This window comes from Triplophysa rosa, linkage group LG11 (genome assembly GCF_024868665.1).
Source record: "Triplophysa rosa linkage group LG11, Trosa_1v2, whole genome shotgun sequence".
Lineage (NCBI taxonomy): Eukaryota > Metazoa > Chordata > Actinopteri > Cypriniformes > Nemacheilidae > Triplophysa > Triplophysa rosa.
The window spans coordinates 7,764,662-7,787,511 of record NC_079900.1 but is presented as its reverse complement, the minus strand read 5'-3'; the positions used below and the strand labels follow the sequence as shown (position 1 = coordinate 7,787,511).

Below are 22,850 nucleotides of genomic sequence, written 5' to 3'. Positions count from 1 at the left end.
TTTCAATAAATTTCTATTTTTATTGCAGACACTTTAAAAGAAATGACGGTAACAGTTTGCAGTCACATAAACATGCACTGGGTATCAACATACTCTCCCGGGACTCCCAGGCCAACTAGCTCCATCTCCGAAATTACCCCCTTTTCACCAGTCAGGCATACCCATTTAATTCATATGGGGGTGCCCACATAATTACCAAGCCACACTCTGTTCAAACAGATATAAATAAAGAGATTATTTTCCAAAATCATCTGGAAAAAAATAATAAAAACACAAAATACAACCTATTTAAATCCAAAACCCTACAAAACAAATTAATCCCAAACCTACATTCCCCATAATTCCCAGACAGAATATAAAAGTCATCGGTAAATAGTACACCCGTTTAATTGCCAGCTTCCGACTCATGCTGCAGCCAAGAATCATATCAGAACCAGGGGTAAGAATAACAAAAATATTTTCCTTCGACAAAGATTTGAAACCCAAATATTTAGCTTGTTGTTTCTTTGGTGTGTCTTTTTTTAATCAATTACTAGAGTGCACTCTAGTAATAAAATTAACAAAGATGCTATTGTTCTTTCACTTATATAAAAGGACCACATAACACTTTAAATAAGCAGTGTATATTTGGGTTCACAAACAAAAATACAAAGGCATAAGCATAAGCATAAACAACAAACAGAAACCAATTTCTCCAAACAAAAAAAGCAAAACAAACCTTTAAATTATTTATAAACCATATTATTGGTGTGGCATTGGCCATCACACATGTGTAACATATACAGTACAGTAGTGTGTGTGTGGCCTTGACATTTTAGCATGTCTATGTGATTATGAAAAAATGCTTAATGAGACATATAGTGTACCAGTTGACCTGTAAATTTCAATTGCAGTTTTGCGAAATATTTCTTCTATTAATCTATTAATATTTTGATTTTATTTAGTCACGTTTGGATGTAAACCAAACACATCACTAGATCTTTACAAAATGGCAGCACACAGGCTTCACAAATCTCAAGTTAGAATCTTATTTGTGTTCGACTTCATGTAACATTATAGATGTACAGTATGATATCTTAATAATTAGAAATTGGTTATGGATTAGTAAGCAATGCTGTTAAAAATTGAAATCAATACCCAAACAATCAAACCTATAAAAACCATTTATACTCATTATCTGTCATAACAGTCAAAATAATCTTACCCCTATACACATCAACCCTGATCATTCACTATACATAACTCTTTTTATTTTTTATACCATATCAGTCTCATAATCAGAAAACTTGCTATACTTTCTGATATAATTATCATGTTTTCATGATCAAGTCAGGTCTGCAAATTGATGCTAGATCTCTGTATTTGCAGTCCAGATTATTAAGCATTTCTGGAAGAAAGTCCATCTCGGTGATGGAGATTGCATCCAGATCAGCATTGGCAATAAATTCTCCTTCTTGCATGTGTTGGCAACATGGTTTTCAAATGACAGATTACTATCAAATAAAATGCCCAGATTATTGCGCATTCGTCAATAGTTAAGCATTATTCTTGGTGGTTACGTGTGCCGGTTTTCGGTCCGATAAGTAAGACTTCTGTTTTGTCCGAGTTCAACAATAAAAAGTAGCTTGCTGGTGAACTGCTGTGTTTCGTGAGGCCTCGAGGAAATGTAGAGTTGAGTATCATCAGCATAGCAGTGAAAACTTACTCCGTGTCTCTGCAGTGCGAAGAGCAGAGGCCCTAAGACTGAGCCCTGTGGCACGCCGTACAGGACTAGTGATTTGCGTGACACCTCATTGTTTATTGCTACAAACTGAAAACGGTTAGATAGAATAATCAGGAGCAACTGCTTGTAGAGTTTCAATAAATTTCTATTTTTATTGCAGACACTTTAAAAGAAATGACGGTAACAGTTTGCAGTCACATAAACATGCACTGGGTATCAACATACTCTCCCGGGACTCCCAGGCCAACTAGCTCCATCTCCGAAATTACCCCCTTTTCACCAGTCAGGCATACCCATTTAATTCATATGGGGGTGCCCACATAATTACCAAGCCACACTCTGTTCAAACAGATATAAATAAAGAGATTATTTTCCAAAATCATCTGGAAAAAAATAATAAAAACACAAAATACAACCTATTTAAATCCAAAACCCTACAAAACAAATTAATCCCAAACCTACATTCCCCATAATTCCCAGACAGAATATAAAAGTCATCGGTAAATAGTACACCCGTTTAATTGCCAGCCTCCGACTCATGCTGCAGCCAAGAATCATATCAGAACCAGGGGTAAGAATAACAAAAATATTTTCCTTCGACAAAGATTTGAAACCCAAATATTTAGCTTGTTGTTTCTTTGGTGTGTCTTTTTTTAATCAATTACTAGAGTGCACTCTAGTAATAAAATTAACAAAGATGCTATTGTTCTTTCACTTATATAAAAGGACCACATAACACTTTAAATAAGCAGTGTATATTTGGGTTCACAAACAAAAATACAAAGGCATAAGCATAAGCATAAACAACAAACAGAAACCAATTTCTCCAAACAAAAAAAGCAAAACAAACCTTTAAATTATTTATAAACCATATTATTGGTGTGGCATTGGCCATCACACATGTGTAACATATACAGTACAGTAGTGTGTGTGTGGCCTTGACATTTTAGCATGTCTATGTGATTATGAAAAAATGCTTAATGAGACATATAGTGTACCAGTTGACCTGTAAATTTCAATTGCAGTTTTGCGAAATATTTCTTCTATTAATCTATTAATATTTTGATTTTATTTAGTCACGTTTGGATGTAAACCAAACACATCACTAGATCTTTACAAAATGGCAGCACACAGGCTTCACAAATCTCAAGTTAGAATCTTATTTGTGTTCGACTTCATGTAACATTATAGATGTACAGTATGATATCTTAATAATTAGAAATTGGTTATGGATTAGTAAGCAATGCTGTTAAAAATTGAAATCAATACCCAAACAATCAAACCTATAAAAACCATTTATACTCATTATCTGTCATAACAGTCAAAATAATCTTACCCCTATACACATCAACCCTGATCATTCACTATACATAACTCTTTTTATTTTTTATACCATATCAGTCTCATAATCAGAAAACTTGCTATACTTTCTGATATAATTATCATGTTTTCATGATCAAGTCAGGTCTGCAAATTGATGCTAGATCTCTGTATTTGCAGTCCAGATTATTAAGCATTTCTGGAAGAAAGTCCATCTCGGTGATGGAGATTGCATCCAGATCAGCATTGGCAATAAATTCTCCTTCTTGCATGTGTTGGCAACATGGTTTTCAAATGACAGATTACTATCAAATAAAATGCCCAGATTATTGCGCATTCGTCAATAGTTAAGCATTATTCTTGGTGGTTACGTGTGCCGGTTTTCGGTCCGATAAGTAAGACTTCTGTTTTGTCCGAGTTCAACAATAAAAAGTAGCTTGCTGGTGAACTGCTGTGTTTCGTGAGGCCTCGAGGAAATGTAGAGTTGAGTATCATCAGCATAGCAGTGAAAACTTACTCCGTGTCTCTGCAGTGCGAAGAGCAGAGGCCCTAAGACTGAGCCCTTGCTATACTTTCTGATATAATTATCATGTTTTCATGATCAAGTCAGGTCTGCAAATTGATGCTAGATCTCTGTATTTGCAGTCCAGATTATTAAGCATTTCTGGAAGAAAGTCCATCTCGGTGATGGAGATTGCATCCAGATCAGCATTGGCAATAAATTCTCCTTCTTGTGCATAACAGTGCGGTTTATAAGCATCATGGTCCTCATCACTGTTTTGAAGAGCAAGCAGTCGCTGCAGAAAAAGAATATGAGGAAAAATGTGAGAAAAACACTAATAAAAAAGTGGATAATACATTAACCACCATTCACATCTTTTTCTTATAATTAAAACCCCTTTTGAAGTAAAGGTTTATAGTAGCAAACATTTACAAAGTAATAATAAAATCACCTGGTTTAAGAGAATGAAAAGGCTTTTCCTCTTGATGGACATACTGTTGTAAGACGATGACGATATAAAGTTTGATCTCTAAATGAAAAAAATTGACAGATTATAATCAGGGAAAATGCTGCTTAATTGGAGTGAAAATGCTACAGTAGTTACAGTATGTATGTAACTGAGATTCTGTGATTTCCGGATGACCATCAGAGGCGGTGCTAAGCACTATGGGCATCGAGAATAACATAGTCACGTCATGATGCAGGACAAGATGCAAGGACATAAACCGCATGTGCGCTGTGAGAAGAAGGGTGGGGAGTGGGAAGGGGCATGGGAAAAGGCGATGATCATTACACAAATCATACGTTCTAAGCAACAGCGGTATTACAGAAAGAACTACATTTAATATAACGATAGTTTTTTAACAAAAGACAAGTTACCACATACATACTTGGATTCTCCTAAAGATCCTTTCTCCAGCTTCCGCTGTCCTTGAAGATCTCTCAGCACCTCCTCATAGGTCTCCTCTGGGCACCCCCACTTGTCAGGTAGGTTTACAGTTTCATCAATGACCATGTTTACATGGACAACAATAATCCGATATTAACACGATTAAGACAATACTCTGATTAAGAATGGACAATGTAAACAGAGCTTTTTGATTAGCTTAATCCGTCTAAACTCATAATCGTAGTTAACACAAATCGAATTAAGACGGGTTGAGTATTCCTATTTTAGTCGCATTATCGAAGTGTGGTATAGACATGTACTTTCGCGGCACAATGCGACAGGTTACACACACGCACGGCAGTGGTCAGCCGTTTCGTTTAACGGCAAACAACATGGCTTCAAGCAAGAAAGCACATTTTTGGTCCAAACGGGAAACAAGAAAGATGCCAACAATTCTAGAAAATAAATGAAACACCAAAAACTGTATGTTGTACCATGGTGAAGACGAACTGTTTGTGATACATGAAATTATGTAATGACATATGCCATTAATTAAACTATGTAGTGTAACATGTACAAAGGGAACATGAAATGTATATTCTTAAAACAACTCACTAAACGCCTTAATCGTAATATTAGCTTACTCAGAATAAGGCAAATAATTTGATTACTGATGTCCATGTAAAGGTGTTCATTGATTTGTTCGATGTCAGATTACTTTTAGGTTTCCTGTTTCTCTCATCTCCTTTGGGGTAGAATTCTGCTGCATGTAGATCCAAATATACTCCTGTTCTCCGCATTGAAACCCACAAGTCGAACTCCTTGTCACTGGGACGGTGCTGTCACAAGTCCTGTCCACTCTACCTGCTGTGATGGAGGTGCAGGGGGTGCAGGACGGGCCCCGCCTGCAGTGGCATATCGATTGCCTGGAGTAGTTGGCTGCTTTGCTTGCTCTGAAGAGGTTCCTTCCCCTCATTCAGGGAAGGCATGTGCTGCTCCGCTCGGTCCGCTCGGACAGAAAGGGTACGTCTCGGTTATGACTGTAGCCTCTGTTCCCTGATGGGTCCTTCTTACCACAACGCTTTGCCGTCCGCTGCAGTGACCCGGAGATGCCTCTCAGTTTCCTCAGCACCATCTTTCTTTTATACCCGTATGCACGGGGCGGAGACTGGCATGCCATGCCATTCGCCAAGTTCATTGGCCTTTTAAAAGTACAATCAGAGATGATAGGTTCTTAAGTTCAACCCCCATTCTGTCTCGACACAACATCTTGTTCCCTCCATCAGAGAACAGAGGTTACAGTCGTAACCAAGACGTTTTATCCCCCAACTCTCCTAGACATTCTTCCATGAATCTTTGGAAGGCAGCAGGTATGTTTTTGAGGCCAAAGTTATCGGTATCCATCTGTAGAGCCCCAGGGTGAATGAGCAGCCTGTATTCCACACACAGACACAAATTCCCATCAAAGGCACCGGAATGAGCTGTTTGTTTACCTTTACCCCCACAGACCAGGGTGCTTCAGGGTGATTGGGATCCAGCATTGCATGTGTTCCCAGGAAGAACCATCTTATTCAGTTTGCCACTGAATTACTATCCCGGGTAAATAACTAACATTCACTCTCATATACCCTTGAAAGAATTTTGGGGCATTGCAATCAGTCCTTAAACAGTTGCATTGTAAAATGTTTGAATCACACACTAGTAGAGACAGGCTGATTATCCGATTTTTTTCAAGACCCAAACAAGCCACTGCCATCTGCAGAGTAGATCAAATGTCAATTTGAGAAGATGAACTTGTGCCAGATCAATTTTGAAGTAGGAAAGAATATTCTGAAGGAATAATTTATTTTCATGAAAATGAGAATCATGCACTCATGGAAAGATTAAAATCTATCGTTGTAATATGCTCAATAAAACAGAAGGAAGGAGGCGGGAACTGGCGAACATTCAAACATTTTTAATCAAAATAAATAAATAAACAATAAACCAGCAGCAAAACAGGCTGGCAGCCCCCCGCGGAACACTGCCGGCCACACGAACATAAACAAACTTAAATGTCCGGGCCCGGTCCTCTCTCCCCGTATACTCCTGTCGCTCGGCCTTTTAATGCTTCTGATCTCCTCCGTGAGAGAGGAGGCCAGTGTGGCGCCCAGCTGACACTCATTATCAATCGCTCAAATCGCTTCCTCCTCCCACGGCTCTCGTCACGCCTCCCTCGTCACAATCGTGTTTAGGGGGTGAGTCACAAACATTCACTTCATTTCAGTTTGTGCTGCTGACATAAAGGGTGGTAAAGATTGAAGAATAAGTTTCTTTTCCACCTTTTAAAATGAGAGAGAAGCAAGCATATTCAATAGAAAGTGCTCTGCAGTCTCAGTTTATGATACAGTTTGTCTTTTTTTGGCGGATTCTTTAGAGTGCTCTCTGTGCTGAGCCCTGTTGAGTAAAGCCTACAGATAGGTTAGGATCTAACTCAGTGAGGTGAATCTGTCTTTTAGATAATGGTAGCATTCTGCAATTCAAACACGGATTAGTCAAAGCATCTTTTAGACACTGAATCCCTTGACAGCGACCATGTCCATCATTGGTACAAAAAATGTGTTTGGACAAAATTTGGATGTTGGTGGAAAGCCGGCTTTTGTTGTTGCATCTTAGTCTGTGTCATGACAACACTTTGTAATTTTCGACTTTTCTAACTGGTGCAGTGATTATCCACTAGTGCTTAACACTACATCTGGTGCTCAGGAAGCATGAAACATAACAACTCGTTACTGTTGATTTTCTTACCTGAAAATGTCTTATCTCCCTGAATGAACACATTGAGGAATTCTAAAAGACAAATAAAAACATTTAAAAAAACATAAAAATCTTACCAACATCGACAGAAGAGACCAAATACTTACTGTACATATTGATTTTAGAGGCAGCTGGTCAGGGTAAATTGAATTCTGAATCCGTGCATCAGTCTGCTTTCCTGGATATCTCTATTATATATTTTAATAATTAGCAACATTATCATTATCAGATTTATCATTTTTTGTTTACAAAGGTTAATTTATTAATCCCAACCATAATTGACATAACATTTATTTTTAGCTAGGGATCCAAAAGTGTGAGACCACTGGCGAAAATACTTCTATTTTTTGTAATATATTTTTTCCTTACAAATGATAGTAATGACATAAAAGTACAATGTTAAAGGAGTGTATTTTATTTGAATTTAATATATAATTTTAAATGTAAGTTTTTTCATCATGTAGTCTGACATAAAAAGTAGTAACTTGAAGATCCCTGTGTGCTTTAAAAAATCTGAAAAATCTGACTGACTCATTGCATGTATTTGTATATGTACCTTGCAAACCAACTTGTGCACTCACACAAGCAGTGCTTGTGCAAATGAAAGGATTTTGGGTGCCACAACCAGAGAAACTGTCTATGCTTTTAAAACCAAATAAACAGTCACTACTGTTGCATCCTATGTGAAATTATCTTAATAGTGATTTAGAATTTGAGCTGCTAGATACAATTTTGCAGAAATGTCACAAAACACACTCTAAAAGTGTTGGCTTAATTCAACCCAGCGGATGTTACATCGGAGCAAGTTGACCAAGCAGTGCTGAAAATAAATATATATATTTTTATGTACTGTATATTGTTTTTATGTGTCAGAAAATTTCAGCGTGGTCTTAAACTTTTGTAAGCCACTTGATTTAGCATTTCTGAAAAACCTGCCAACGTTATATATCCAGACAAAAAAATAGTTATGAAGTTGAATATTAAAAAATAGTTTTCTTGTAACTCACAGCTTGTGATGTGCTCTGCTGAAACGACTTTACACTGAAAGGCACCTGCATGATGAAATTATAAGAATAGAAATGCGTGTTCAATATGAATACAATGGGAAATCTAAATGTTGTTGTAAGTTTTGTGATGAAATTACCTCACAGTCTGTTCCTTCATGTTCAGTATTGGATTTCATCAAATAACTAGAGCCTTCGTAATTTATTGGAAACTTAAATGTCTCTCTTCTGCATAACAGGGCCAATAGGAGCATTGCTGTAGTTAAAAGAAGCATTTCTGTCACGACCACTGTTGTCAAATATTCAAACAATAGCAATTTAAGGTTGACAGAATTAAACTGTTCTGGGCAAACTCTCGACTGCGTGCATTCCTGGAGTGCAATCGTTGGTGATTAAAACCTGCTGTGCTCACGCAACAAAATCATTTTTAGGAGCCAAATCACCCTGTAGCCCAAGACTGGTTGCAGACTGAAGCTAAGCAGGGCTGAGCCTGGATACTACCTGGATGGGAGACCTCCTGGGAAAGCTAGGTTGCTGCTGGACGAGGTGTTAGTGAGACCAGCAGGTGGTGCTCACCCTGTGGTCTGTATGGGTCCTAATGCCCCAGTAATATAGTGATGGGGACACTATGCTGTAAAAAGCACTGTCCTTCGGATGAGATGTTAAACCGAGGTCCTGATTACATGTGGTCATTACAGATCACATGGCACTTCTCGTAAAGAGTAGTGATGTAACCCCGGTGTCCTGGCCAGATTCCATCCACTGGCCCTTGTCAATCATGGCCTCCTAATAACCCCCACCCTCTGAAATGGCTCTATAGCTGTACCTATAGCTGGTGTGTGGTGAGCACTGTGGCTGCCGTTGCATCATCTAGGTGGATGCTGCACACTGGTGATGATTGAGGAGAGATGCCATCATATGATTGTAAAGTGCTTTGGTTGTACAGCAATGCACAATAAAGTGCTATACAAATGCCTCGTTCATTCATTCATTCATTGTTAGTCAGTGTTTGCACTAAATGGCTGACTTACTTGTTGCATATTTTATTTACTTGGGAAGTGGTTGGGTTTAGGTTTAGGGTAGGAGTGGTGTCGGGTCTTGGGTCTAGCACCTTCTTGTTTTCCTGTTTTGTCCTCTGTTATTGTTGTGTTGAGCACTAAGCATTGTTTTGACAGTTCACATTGTGCCCAGAGTCCGCGTGTTCCACCCTGCCTCTCTCGTTAACTTGTTAATTACTCACTTTCGTTTTTCTCACTTCACCTGGGATTTTCCTCTCTCCAGCTGTCCCTCGCTTGCGCTCTGATTGCTTGCCTTTTTACTCCATGTGTTTCTCTTGTCTTGTGTCGGATCGTTAGTGTTAGCTTGCTAGTGTTGACCAGTCTTGTAACCTAGCTATTATCTTGTCTTGAAATCTAGTTACTTATCACCTTGTCTTGTCCAGGTTCCAGTGCTGTTATCCACCACCGGGTGTCTGCCTTGTCTGCTCTTTTGAAGTGAAAGTGACCTATTAGTCAGATATGGTGAGCCATACCCAAAATGTGACCTGTGCATTTAACCCATCCAGAGAGTAGTGAACACACGCACAGCAAGTGGAGCAGTGGGCAGTGGGCAGCTATGACTGCAGCGCCCAGGGAGCAAGTAGGGGTTGGTGCACCTCAGTCGTTACCCGCCGGCCCTGGGAATCGAACCGGCAACCTTCTGGTCACGAGTTTGACTCTCTAACCATTAGGCCACGACTGCTATTCCATCCTTCAGGTTGATTGCCATGAACCAATCTTGACATCTGGTAGACGCCAGGATGCGCTTCTGCGTGAGCATCCTGAATGGCAGCTTGATTCAATGGTGAGCAGTGCGGATCCCTTGACGTGGGGAGGCCCCCGGGGAGGAGATCGGCTATGCTGCTTACCTGCCTGGCGATGATGTAGCACAACGCACTGTCGATTGAGAGTGCTGAGGGCTACTGAATATCCTCGACATTGGGTGTCGCCGTGACGCAACGTCAAGTTGCCGAACACCATCGTGTAGAGGGTGAGAGCAGCTGTGATACACACCCAGAGAGAGAGGACTCTTAAGAGAGTGGGCCGTTGGGACGGGGCAGGAACAATCCCGGATCGACCACCCAGCGTGGAATGGCTGGGGTCGGGCCCGATGGTATTCTCGATCTCCCCGGGGGGCCGCCTGAGTGGGGGGCGCCAGAGCCGGAGGGCGTCGAAGAGGACCAGGGCTGCTGGGAAGCAGACGGTGCACGAGACTCGACGGCCGAGGCGGCCGAGTCGCGGCGTGGTAGAATTTGCTTGATATCCTCTGTCTGTTTCTTTACTGTCGAGAACTGCGGGTCGACAGAATCACCAAACATCCCCCCCTCTTGCGAGATGGGTGCATCGAGAAAGCGGACCTTCTCGGCGTTACTCATCTGTGCAAGGTTCGGCCAGAGGTGTCTCTCATGAACCACAAGTGTGGACATCGCCCGACCCAGGGCCCGCGCGGTCACCTTGGTCGCCCATAGAGCGAGATCGGTGATGGCGCGGAGTACCTGCATAAGCGCTGGGTCGGTCTTACCCTCATGGAGTTCTCTCAATGCCTTGGCCTGGCAGGAGCCATAGCGTGGAGAGAGGAGGCAGCTTGGCCCGCAGCAATGTAAGCTCTCGACACAAGAGATGCCGAGACCCTACATGCTTTGGATGGGAGTCTTGGTTGAGTCCCCCAGGTGGCCGCCACCTGCGGGCACGAGTGCACCACGGCAGCACACTCCACCTCGTGGACATCTACGTATCCTCTAGCTGCCTCACCCTCGAGGGAAGAGAGGGTGACAGAACTTGTTAGACGTGAACGTGCCGGAGAGGGGGCGTTCCAGGTCTTACTAAGTTCCTCATGCACTTCAGGAAAACACGGCACTGGGGGCGGGCACGGCTCGGAGCCGCGCTCAAACCTGAGGCACCATGTAGCCAGTCGCGAGCGCTGGGAGAGGCAGTGGGGGCACTGCAACCCAACGCTCACGGCAGCCCGGGAAAGCATGGCTGACATTTCGATGTCCGCTTCTTCCTGGGCTCGACCCCCCGAGGGAGGGAGCCCGAGGAATCGTCAGAGTCGGATGGCAGTACGTCACCCCCGATGCTGCAAGAGACATCTCATCATCACGCATCGTGTCCGAATACGTGGTTGAGGAACAAGACGGTGGGACCGTCTCCTGGGGAACGGTCAGATGAGCGAGACGAGGTGCGAACGGTCCGTGAGCCAGTGGCTGGCGGAATAACGCTCACAGTATTCTCATATCACCCTCGCTGCTTGCCGTAGCGGGCGGCAGGGCCGTAGTCCTGCCGTCACGGAACGGGGAGCAGACGAGGTGGTGGCTGAGTCCCGTGGGAACACAGCCACCCGTGACGCAACGTCTGAATCGTCAACCATCGTCAAATCATATCCACAACATCTGCCCCAGCGTACTGGAAGCAGACATCGTGTCCGTCCCCCTCCTCGATGAGTGTGTTGCACCCATGAGAACAGCGGGACATGCCACGCTGGAGAAATTTGCTGTTTTAGAGAGAAAAACTTGAACACTTCTGGCACTGCCGAGAAGCCCAGGGGAAGTCGCTGCAGGAAGGGACCGTCCGCTGCACCACGTCATAAGATTCCAGCAGTAATTCGGCGTAGAGTTTGAAGTCTCGAAGTCGATCAGTGTGAAGGCTCCGAAGAACAAAAGGTGAATGAATGCAGCACTCCGTCTCCCTTTTATACCCGGATATCCGGGGGCGGAGTCCGGCATGCAAATTTCATTCGCCAATTTCATTGGCCTTTTCTAAACTAGTCCGAAGTTGATAGGTTCTCAAGAGCGAACCCCATCTGTCGGCTCGACACAACGTCGAGAGACCAACAGAAAGGGAACTGATAGTTATACAGAAAATGATTACTTTACGTTATTGCAGCTAAAGCTTGTTCTTTGAATCATAGTACTTCGTTTTCACACATAGCCTCAACCTCATTTATTGAACAAATAGGACGTTTTTTTCTTCATTTTTAAGACCTGCTGCGGACCAGGTGAATTTTTTATTATGTCCTGATACATAAAGCCATAGAATTCAAAGGTGATATTCTCTTCTCAGATGACAGTAGTCGAGTTAGTAGCTATGTAACATTTAGTTAGTTTTACTCGACCTTACCTGCTAGTAACAGAACTGCAAGCAGAACGCCGCATGTGCCCCCAATGCCCATCCGAACGCTTGGCACCATTCTTTGGCATTTGGAATGTCTACCGCAGTTGCACACAGTGACTGACAGATTCTGGATGGCAGAAATTCCCTGCTGGTCTGATATTCTCATCTGGAGAGAATGATGACCTGAATATACGTTGCTGTCTTTATAAAGATTCACAGTTATCCCTTTAATAGAGAAAGAGAGAGAAAACAGAAAATAATTCTAATTAATCAATAATACACAAATAAAAAAAGTAAACACACAAATGGGGATGCATGCAGGTCAAAGCTGTAAACGAAATAAAAACCGAAGCCATGCATGGAGGAAACATGGAATCATGTTACCATTATTATTACAAAAACAACCCCTGCCACCCCAAAAGTCCCTTCCCAACTAGAGTGCCCTCAGTCAGTTTCTGCCATTTTCCACATGGGGACATTCTGGATATTGTCATCATCGGTGTAAATGAATGCAATCGATGGAATGTGGGATTACCATGAGCTGGATCAATCCTCCATTTCCCCTCAACATCACCCAACAGTTCGTAGTAGAAAGGTGAACTGTATGGAGGAAGGTCCAGGTCTACAGCTGTGATGTTGACTGTTGTGGGCTCTTTGTCCAAGCACATGTGCACCTGACCCACAGTCAACAGCGGCACATTATCATTTAGGTCTTGTAAGTGAATACGCACAGTGCCTGTGCCGGTCAGCGGTGGTGAACCTGTCAATCACATGCACAATGGACTGAAATACATGTAGCCTACAGTATATTAAAAGGAGTGCCAAAATAGATTTTTGCTGAAATTCATTTAATGTAACTGTTTTTGTTTGCAACTCTTTCAATAAGAAATGGCCATCACTACTGTAAAAGAAATCAGAGTAAAAATTTCAGAATTTACCTGTTTTATTTGATAGATTTTCACATATTTTTAAAAATACAGTAAACATTTAATTTGACATAATACATTGTATTTCACTAGCACATCAGCTGCGGGAAAATGACTGTTTTACAGTGTATGTTAAAGGAGTAGTTAACTGAAAGGTCAAAACTGAGATGTACAGTACAGTATATGCCTGAGATGTCTTCCTTTCTTTAGCTGAAACAAATTATTATAGCTCTTTAAGAATTTAAAACAATATTCATCATTTTTCAGAGAGATTTTGAAATGTATGTGTTTTGCTTTTGTCTCAAGGGATACTGTAGCCGTCGACTGTAGTGTCAAAACATTGGTAACTTTGAACCTCACTTGTTTTGCATGTCGTGTGACAAAGAAAATTATGAATTGTCATATTTCAATAAACTGCTTTTTAAGGAACATTTTTAATGACATTTATGTGATTACCACATTTCAAACATGGCGTAAAAGTGCCTTACATTCAGTCAAAGACATATTCAATATTGATATATGGACCCTTAATTTTACTGTATTTTTTTACTTTATCACCAAAGACAGCTTTCCAATAAATTTGGCAAGTGTTTACTTTGACCCTCTATGTTTATTTTAAAATACATTCCATAGCTGCATACATTTCAGAGTTGATGAATATAATTTTACAGTATTTATTTCATACCATCATCTGCTGCATACACGATTGCTTCATATACACTGTTTATCACAGATGGTGATTCTCTGTCTAGAATTTTGGCTGTGGATACATTTCCAGTCTCTTTATCAACAGTTATCCAACCAGCAACATCTTCCCCTTTAATATATCTGAGAGAAGGAGAAAGACCTTAATTTATATGATTATGTGTCATGTAAATTATAGTGCTATTTGCGTCATATAACTTCACTTACCTTATTGTGTTTCCATGGACTTCATCCAAATCTACAGCAGTAATTGTTGTTAAATAGATTCCAGCATCTGTATTCTCCATTACAACAACATCTTTAACGGGTGGTATAAATACTGGAGGGTCATTGACATCTTCAACATAAATGGTCACTGGGATGGACTTATAGAGGTTTGGATCACTTGTTCCAGGAGTTTCAAAAAATCTGTTGAGTTCCCACATAGAATCATGTGGACGCTTTTCAATCGTACATGAAAAGTAAGGAGCCTCATTCTGCACACTGATGGACAGACTTTGGTATGTTTGCTCCTCATAGTCCATTGGCTGTGCAGAAAGGGTAACAGCAAAAGAATATAATGCAGAAACAGTGTCAAAGTACATTCTTGACATTTAAAGCTGATGTGTCAGATTTGCTTAATTATTGAAAACCGTCAGCGTACCTTAACAACTGTTAAAATGCCTTCATTTGTATTTGGGTCTGTTTCTATTTTAAATATATTCTTCCTGTCTCCGTGGATTGTGTATTTAGCTTTCCAGGCTTTTGAGCCACGGCTGTCTTTGTCTGTTACTTGAAGTCTCAAAACTTCAGTCCCAATGTATCGCTCCTTTACTTTCCCACTGCCCTGTAGAAGTCATTATACTTTTTATACATATTCATATTATAATATTGAGGTTTGCACAGCATGGTCTTACAGGGTGTTTTAACTGCAGGTTAGAGTAATTTCTGAACTGTCCTTTAGAGGCAAATTGGCCACAGTGTGTCATCACAACCCTTTTGATTTTTGGCTAGCAAGCAAAGAAACTGAACAAGGCAGTTTTAAGTGTTATTCTAACATTTTTTTGTATTTATTTACTAATAAAATGTTTCATTAGAATTAGGTTTGTCCTTGTCGTGCATTTGTGGAATGCATTTTGCCGAAATTCAGAAAGTAGAAACTGACCGTACACAGTAAAAATAAAAAAAACTAGTAGGACTTATTTTTTGTGTTATGAAGTATGTGCAAAGTAAAAAAAAAGCAAAGTTTTGCTGCATCCGAAATAGCCTACTTCTACAGTATACTAATATAGTAGGCAAAAATGAGTATGAGTCATGAATAGTGTGTCCGAAACCTCAGTATGCTAAAAACAGTAGGCGAGAAATACCCGGATGGTCTACTACTTCTGCCGAGATGGACACTTTTCTATCCCATGATGCCACGGGTGCTGAGCAACGGTCAAATTTAAAAAGTAAATCAAATAAATATAGCAGAAAACTTTAAGGCAGACATCCGTTTTTAATGTAAGTGCCAGTAAATTAATTTCTCGTGACTAAATTGTTTTTATCAACGCTCACGTAGATGTTGTTGTTAAAACGTCATAGGTCAAAGAGCATACGGGTCACATGATCATAAACATGGCGGATGCAGTAGGTCCGAAATGTATTCGGACTACTTCCACTCAGGGGCGTATCTAGGATACATAACCATCAGGGGCTGAGCCTAAAACATTAGGGGCTAATGTAGGGAATTTGGATTAGGTTGTAAGGGTTTTTTTTTTTTCAACGAAAATATGCTTTGCATGAACTTTTTTATGCAATATACTTTATTAGCAAACACAAAATAATCACATAAATTTTAATTTATTCTTCTCAAGGAAAATATGCTTTGCATGAACACATTTATGCAATATATTATCAAACAGAAAATAATCATATGTAACTTTATACATCTGACCCATTGTTATCTATGACTAGCTACTTATGTCTACTGTATTTCATTCTCTTGTGGACTTTTCGAAGTTCTTTATGATTCTTTTATCCATGTATTTTTCCTGTTCATTTTTTTGATGGTGGAATAATCAGAGAGTATCTTCGAGACTTGACTTGAGCAAAAAAAAGCATACGGTAATGTTTGTATTGCGTTTGTGAGCTGGGCGATAATAATGCATATAATTAACAGTCAGTCCCTTTAGGATTTAATTCAAGGATTTTTCCTTGTTTGTAAATTGTGTAAATATTTGTAATGTTTTTTTTACAACTTTAATTACTTAAATTCTAAAAGTATTTATATGAATAGAAATACTTAATAACTATAATGTTAATTGATAATGCTCAACCTAATATAAATAAAAAATGAAAGGTTTTGACGTAAATTTTTAAGTAAACACAAACAGCCAGTGGCCTAATAACTGCTGGTGTGACTGAGCTGCTGGCACTTTAAGACTTGCGGTAAAGCACGGATCCAGTGATACACGTCACAAAAAGTTTCTCCCAAAAACTGTTTGTTTACTTCATACCTGATTGTGTTTTAAAAAAACTTGACGGTCATTTTGACATAATTATAAATGTATTTTACCATTTAAGCAATAAGCCTGAAAGACAAGATTCACGCGCTGACGGGAAGCTGCTCAAGGATGATGTTTTTTTACAAGGAATACAAAACAGTATTGCATCACTACGCTGTCATATAAGGATATTATTGCTTCGCCCGGTCCTTGGCACTTATGTGAGGCAGCAGCCAGGTAAGAAAGTTTCACACAGATCACTCACTGATCTCATGATCGACAGGCAACATGTGTGCATTATCCTCATAAAAATAATGCATTACAAATTGATAAAATTCTTTTTTGCTATCTTTGCATTGATTTTGATTAATATTATGCCGCAATAGCAGAATCATGAAAAACTGTGCGGGCTTGTTGTGATAATCCAGATTTTTATATCATGAGTTAGGTGTACATTTTCGTCTGCGTGTACTCGCACACTAAAGTTAATACCTTTCTTCGTCTTCTGCCAAAATGAAAGAAGATTTGTTTGTTTCTTGACACATGCCATTGCCATTCTGTAGTCTTCTTTGCCCTAACACTGTTAAATTTTATTTTGTCGAGCAGCTCAACTGCATGGTGATGTTTTAAGGATAGGTTGAAATCAGTCACGTGGTGTGTGTATGTGCGTGCCTGTGTGTGTGTCAGACTCGGCAAGTGTGGGAGGCTGTGTACACAGCGTCAGCAGCGAATATTAAACGTCCAGTTACGGAATTCCTATAATTATATTTAAACATTCGGGGATAGATTACAAACAATCGGGGCTAGAGCCCCGAATAAATAGTGCTAGCGACGCCCATGCTTCCACTCATACTATATAGAACATACTGTTTTAACAGCCGATAGGTAGGTACTTATTCAAATTTAGTACGTACTGTCACAGTATGCGATTTCGGACGCAGCGTTTGTGTTTTTTAAGTAAAGGTTACTTTAAAAAATGTGTGAAAAAAACAATACCAAAACAAATTATTTAATTTTACTTTAAAAACTGTGTGCAAAACTTTCGCAAATAAACACAAAAAATTAAGTAAATCCTGCTAGTTGTTTTTACAGTGTAGGAAACACAAACTTTAGTCTCCCCTGCAACAATATTTCATACTTATTAATAACTTTTATAACAGAGCATTCAAACAATAACTGAGAACATCACAGGCATAAACAATCTTAAAATCAATAGAGAAACTCACTGTTTGGCCGGAGAACTCTGGAAGGTGGTTGTTTTTGTTAGAAATCTTGACTGTCACTGTACTTGTGCTTGAGAGCTTTTTCACTTCTCCGTGGTCCTTTGCTTCAACCAGAATTGTATATTTTTGAGCTTTCTGAGATATTTCAGGTGAAAAGAAATTGTTTTACAGTACATCAATTGGTGTTTTTAAAAAGAACATGGGCTATATTCAAAGTCTGGATCATGTACGTTTAGTGGAAATTGAAGGTTTTCTGTGACAAGGTGCACGTTTGAATTAAGCAGGTACGAATAATAAAGCAGTACTTAATATAAAACACAAAGGTTTATGAACATATTTTACCCGTGAATGACAAATCAAGCTCATACCTCGTAGCCCAAGCACCCTTTAAAGTAAATTGTGCCATTTTGATTATTTTGTTGGATATAAAACTCAACATTGTCTGTTTTTGGTGTAACAGACTTGATTGTGAAGGAGAACGTTCCATTGGGTGCTTTTGAATCGTCTTTATCAGATGCCGACACTACCAGAACCTTTTCACCTTAATGAAAATGTGTTATATGATTAGATCATGTCAACTTTCTGTCATTATATGAGCTAGTTTTCAAACATGCTGTTATTTTTGTGTTCAGTCGAACACGATTTTTTTTAAAGGTAATGTTTACTTTATTCTTTTACTCTTTCTGAAGAATCTTAAATGTTTATTAAAATGATCAATATGACTTATGTTCTATGTTTTCTCGGTTTTCTATTAAGGCTCGTGAATCTTGAGAAAATATTACTTTTTGTATTCTGGAGGGAAAATAAAACAATGAGTGTGAACAGTCAACATTTCAATTTTGGGGTAAGTATTTCTCTGCTTTTATGTTGTGATGTTTAGAAATAATTACCTTGGGCATGTGACTCTTCCACAGTGACTTCATAGTTTGACTCATCAAATATGGGAGGGTTGTCATTTATGTCTAATATCTTTATCTCAACCCCGAGCCTCGAGACCACTGAATGATTGTGTTTGTTCGTCGCTTTAAAATAGAGCTGTAGTTGGGTCAGATGAAACTCAATATACAGTCATTTCTTGCAATCTATTTAAATGAATGGCACTTAGATAGTTTTTATTGTTATGATGCGATGAATATATTGCACATACGTTGTGAGTATATTTTCCTATAGCTTCGTAATCCACTTTTCCACGTACAGAAATTTCACCTGTATTGTTATCAATGATGAGGATATTTTCCAGTGAACCCATATTACCGAGCTCGAAATGTACTCGTTCCCTATAGTTCCCATCAAGTTCAATCTGAAACACAATACAAATAGCACACACATTCAGAAATACATGTATTCATATTATTGTCATTATAGTCAGTATATGTCCAGCACTTTTGAATAATTTGTAATGTTTACAAATGAAAAGGAATTAAATTGATGAATATCTCTAGCTGAATGCAGTGACTGTTACATTGCGACTCACCTTTCCGAGTTTATAAGGAAACGGTCCAGGATTTTCTTCTTCAATAGAGTAAGAATCAATGATCCATGTACGTTTCTGTCTTATCCTTCCCATATCAGCCCAGGTATGCATGGTCCAGGCAAACTGCAATGAAAGAAGTGACAATAAAACTTAAACAAGGGTAAAATAGTCTTGTTGATTTGTCTAAAATCAAACCTAAAACACGAGGTTACTGGGTCAATTTCACATTCTATAAACATTATAATGCTGGAGGATAAAAACGCATACACCTTGCAAACCTCCCGATCCTTCACAGTTTCCACACAAGCCTTTCACTCACCAGCAGCTGGAGAAAAGTGACAGGAAGGATCCTCATGTTGAATCCTCGAGCAGTCCTGCACAAGTGAAACTGCGTTTTCCTCTTTCTGGACTATTCACATGTACTGCTCACGTGACAAATGGGGGTGGCACAACAATTTATTAAGGTGAAATTTCTACAGTACAACCCTTTGTACAGGATTTTACCGTAAATGCAGACTACATTTCTTTCAGGAATTCATTGTTGTTAAAACACAAAGCACAACTATATCATGCTACATTTAAAGTAAGTGTAAATGGTTTTGTTTAAAATCACCACTATGATAGATGTAGATTAGTCAGCTTTTAAACAGAGAAACCTTATTTACTTGATTACCCAATGCTAAAATGTTCTCCCGACCAGTTTTACAGAGCACAGGAGAGTGTGTTACATGTGAAATGTATGCAAATATTTGTGTTAGTTATTGTTTATTGTTATGGTCTGATCATAACTGTGATCTACACTGTGTATAGAGCAATGATGTACTTTATTGTGTACCCCTGTTACAGTTGTTCTCAGTCGCTTTGGCGCATTTCTCAAATAATTAGTACAAACTGCACAACATCATGGATTTCCTGCAAAAGCGTGTAACTTGTTCAAAATCCTTAGTTCATCTCTCAAAATTAAATATTTGGATCAGTGAACATGTCAGTCCCAACAAAATGGCAAGTCATTGTTTATGAACAAGACAGTCAAAATGTTTAGCCATATTGTCAATATAACAAGAGTACACAATTATATGTGTCAGTATTTACGGATTTGGACGATATGGCTACAGTTTTGATAATGATGATTGTAAATGAACAAGTCTGCACTTTTTCAATTTCAACAGTATGAAGTTAGACATTTGTGTATTTGAAATATTGCACGAGACAATGTCAATGTCATCTTTATTTATATAGCTGGGTTGACCAATGTGCTGCACAAAAAAAATAAAAAATTTCAAGAGAACAAACAAAAATACGTAAAAAAATTAAAAGCTCCTAATTACAAAAAAGCAAAGTCAAAAAGGTAAGTTTTCAACATTTATTTAAAAACAGATAAAGAAGATGAAGATCTGATTCTGAGGGGCAAGGAATTCCAGAGTCTAGGGGCAGCGACTGAAAAGGCGCGGTCACCTCTGGACTTCAACCTCAATTTCGGGATGCACAGTAAGCTTTGGTTTGATGACCGGAGAGACAAAATGGGCCGATGTTCAACCAGTAAGTCTGAAAGATAGGAGGGGTCCAAACCGTGTAAGGATTTAAACACTATAAGGATACGTTTAAAATTTACACGGTATTGCAGCGGAAGCCAATGCAGGGAACGTAACACTTGGGGTGATGTGATCTCGTTTTTTAGTGCTTGTTAACAGCCTCGCAGCTGAATTTTGTACTAACTGCAAACGTGATAGGGCTGAGTGACTGATCCCAAAATACAGAGAGTTACAGTAATCCAATCTACATTTAATGAAAGAATGAATTACTTTTTCGAAGTTTTTACTGCACAAGATTTTGCCAGAAGTCGAAGCTGGAAGAAACAGGACTTGACCACCATGTTAATCTGTTTGTCAAACTTTAAGCCATCATCAAAGATAACACCCAGATTTTTTACCCACGGCTTTACGGAGGAGGTTAGCTCACCAAGATTTACATTTGAAGAGCGAGAGTCCGACGGGCCGAACATAATTAATTCCGTTTTACTCTCATTAAAATGTAAGAAGTTTAAGGATAGAAAGAAAGTAAGTACAGCTTTACTTTTGTTCTGTAAACAAATTACAATGAGATTGTAATACAGGAAAAAAACTGTAAAAATTACAAAATTTATGTAAACACACTGTAAAAAAAGTCAAACCTCTCACTCAAAAATTTCTCAGTTGCCATAAACTGCAATATTTTTACACGTCCTGACGTTCCAGTCTGTCAGGCCAAAGATTCTCATCTACATCACAACGGATATCTTCCCTTGCAATGCAATGTGGAAAGAATCAATTAAAAATGTATTTTCCACCTTCTGCAGTGGTCTGCTGTGATGTCATCACATGCTGCATCCATTGCAGCCAGCCAGGTCATTTGAGTATAAGGATGGTGATCATAGACCTTCCACCTCCATGCCGAGAAGAACTCCTCAATTGGGTTAAGGAATTGGGAGTATGGTGGGAGGAATTCCATCTGCATCCTGTTGTGGGCCGCAAACCATTGCCTGATTGTGTTTGAGCGATGGAAACTAACATTGTCCCAAATTACCTCATACTTTGGTAGATGATCATGAAGCTGACCTCTCTCATCATCAGGGATGAGAACTCTATAGAGGGCCTCTAAGAAGGTGAGGAGATGCTGTGTGTTGTATGGCCCTACAAGGGCAATACGAGTTAGCACACCATGCTGTGAAACAGCAGCACACATACTGCTATTCCCTCCCCGTTGGCCTGGCACATCAATAGTAGCCCTGTGGCCGATTATATTTTTCGACCACGCCTTCTGCTTCTTGTCAGCTTGAAGTCAGCCTCATCCAGGTATATGAAGTTGTGTGGTGGTTCACTTGATTCTAGTTCCATCATACGCTATGTACCAAGATACAAAATTAGTTTTAGCAATTACAAGAAGTTGCATTGATACAAGTAGTACTGTAATAGTACATCAAAATGTATAAGTATGACATGGTTTATATCTCTATAGCCATATCAAACATACTGTAATACATGTCAAACTACTGTAACTGTACTGTACAACAGTATTTACAGTATTGTGAAATTGAAACTGTATACATGTTTTACCTGCACATACTGGTACCGTAGCTCCTTCACTCTGTCACCATTCCTTTCAAATGGCACTCTGTACAGCTGTTTCATGCTCATGTGGTGTCTATTTAGCACCCTATCAATAGTTGAGATGCTAACAGATTGGATGTTTTCAAAGACATTGTTGTCTTCTGTAATGGCACTCTGTATTTCCCTTAGTCTAATTGCATTATTTGCTAGGACCATGTTGCAAATAGCCTCCACCTGTTGAGGTGTAGAAAGGGGCCCCCTGCCACCCCGGTGACATAGTCTTGCTGTCCTAGTGGGAAAAATAGTAATGCAAACACAGACTGGGGAATATATGAAACATGTGTTGTACATACAGTAAAGCATCCACTGTAAATATACAGTGTACAGTACTGTAAAATGCAAGTGGACTGAACTGTTCTCTCTACAAAATGTTTGAATGATTGAGGACACAGTTGATCTCCCAACATTTGGCTGCACCCTTCGACCAGCCTCTGCCATTGAAAGGCTGTGATTGACAACATGGTCCACAATAGTGGCCCTGATTTCATCAGGAATGGACCTACGTCCTCTTCTACCTCTTCCTCTCTTT

General features: G+C 39.5%; 1 protein-coding gene across 8 annotated transcripts; it reads right to left on the bottom strand.

Annotated features, from left to right (window-relative positions):
• Positions 1 to 1,935: 1,935 nt before the first annotated feature.
• On the bottom strand, positions 1,936 to 19,592 carry LOC130562006 (cadherin-like protein 26). Of its 8 annotated transcripts, none has more exons than XR_008963881.1 (18): positions 19,495 to 19,592; positions 19,176 to 19,298; positions 18,849 to 19,001; positions 18,592 to 18,736; positions 18,070 to 18,242; positions 17,705 to 17,836; positions 14,657 to 14,839; positions 14,221 to 14,540; positions 13,994 to 14,136; positions 12,918 to 13,142; positions 12,389 to 12,607; positions 8,375 to 8,490; positions 8,238 to 8,282; positions 7,338 to 7,418; positions 7,222 to 7,263; positions 4,432 to 5,866; positions 3,997 to 4,074; positions 3,808 to 3,840 (listed from the first exon to the last, which is right to left on the bottom strand). XR_008963881.1 is itself a non-coding variant. In XM_057346777.1 (17 exons), exons 1-17 carry the CDS (start codon positions 19,528 to 19,530, stop codon positions 3,631 to 3,633), a joined length of 2,424 nt encoding a protein of 807 aa, XP_057202760.1. In that variant the 5' UTR covers positions 19,531 to 19,592; the 3' UTR covers positions 1,936 to 3,630. The 8 variants fall into 8 exon arrangements, 6 of the variants coding, with proteins under 6 accessions (XP_057202760.1, XP_057202761.1, XP_057202766.1 ...); XR_008963880.1 differs by having other exon boundaries at positions 3,811 to 3,840; positions 4,436 to 5,866; XM_057346777.1 differs by lacking the exon at positions 4,432 to 5,866 and having other exon boundaries at positions 1,936 to 3,840.
• Between the last annotated feature and the right edge of the window lie 3,258 nt (positions 19,593 to 22,850).

Excerpts from the sequence above, each read along its gene's own strand:
- LOC130562006 (XM_057346777.1), bottom strand. The coding sequence starts at position 19,530 with ATGAGGATCCTTCCTGTCACTTTTCTCCAGCTGCTG. Across the intron at positions 19,299-19,494 it reads TCACTTTTCTCCAGCTGCTG|TTTGCCTGGACCATGCATAC; the intron begins GTGAGTGAAAGG and ends CTTTCATTGCAG. Across the intron at positions 17,837-18,069 it reads AAGGGTGCTTGGGCTACGAG|AAAGCTCAAAAATATACAAT; the intron begins GTATGAGCTTGA and ends GAAATATCTCAG.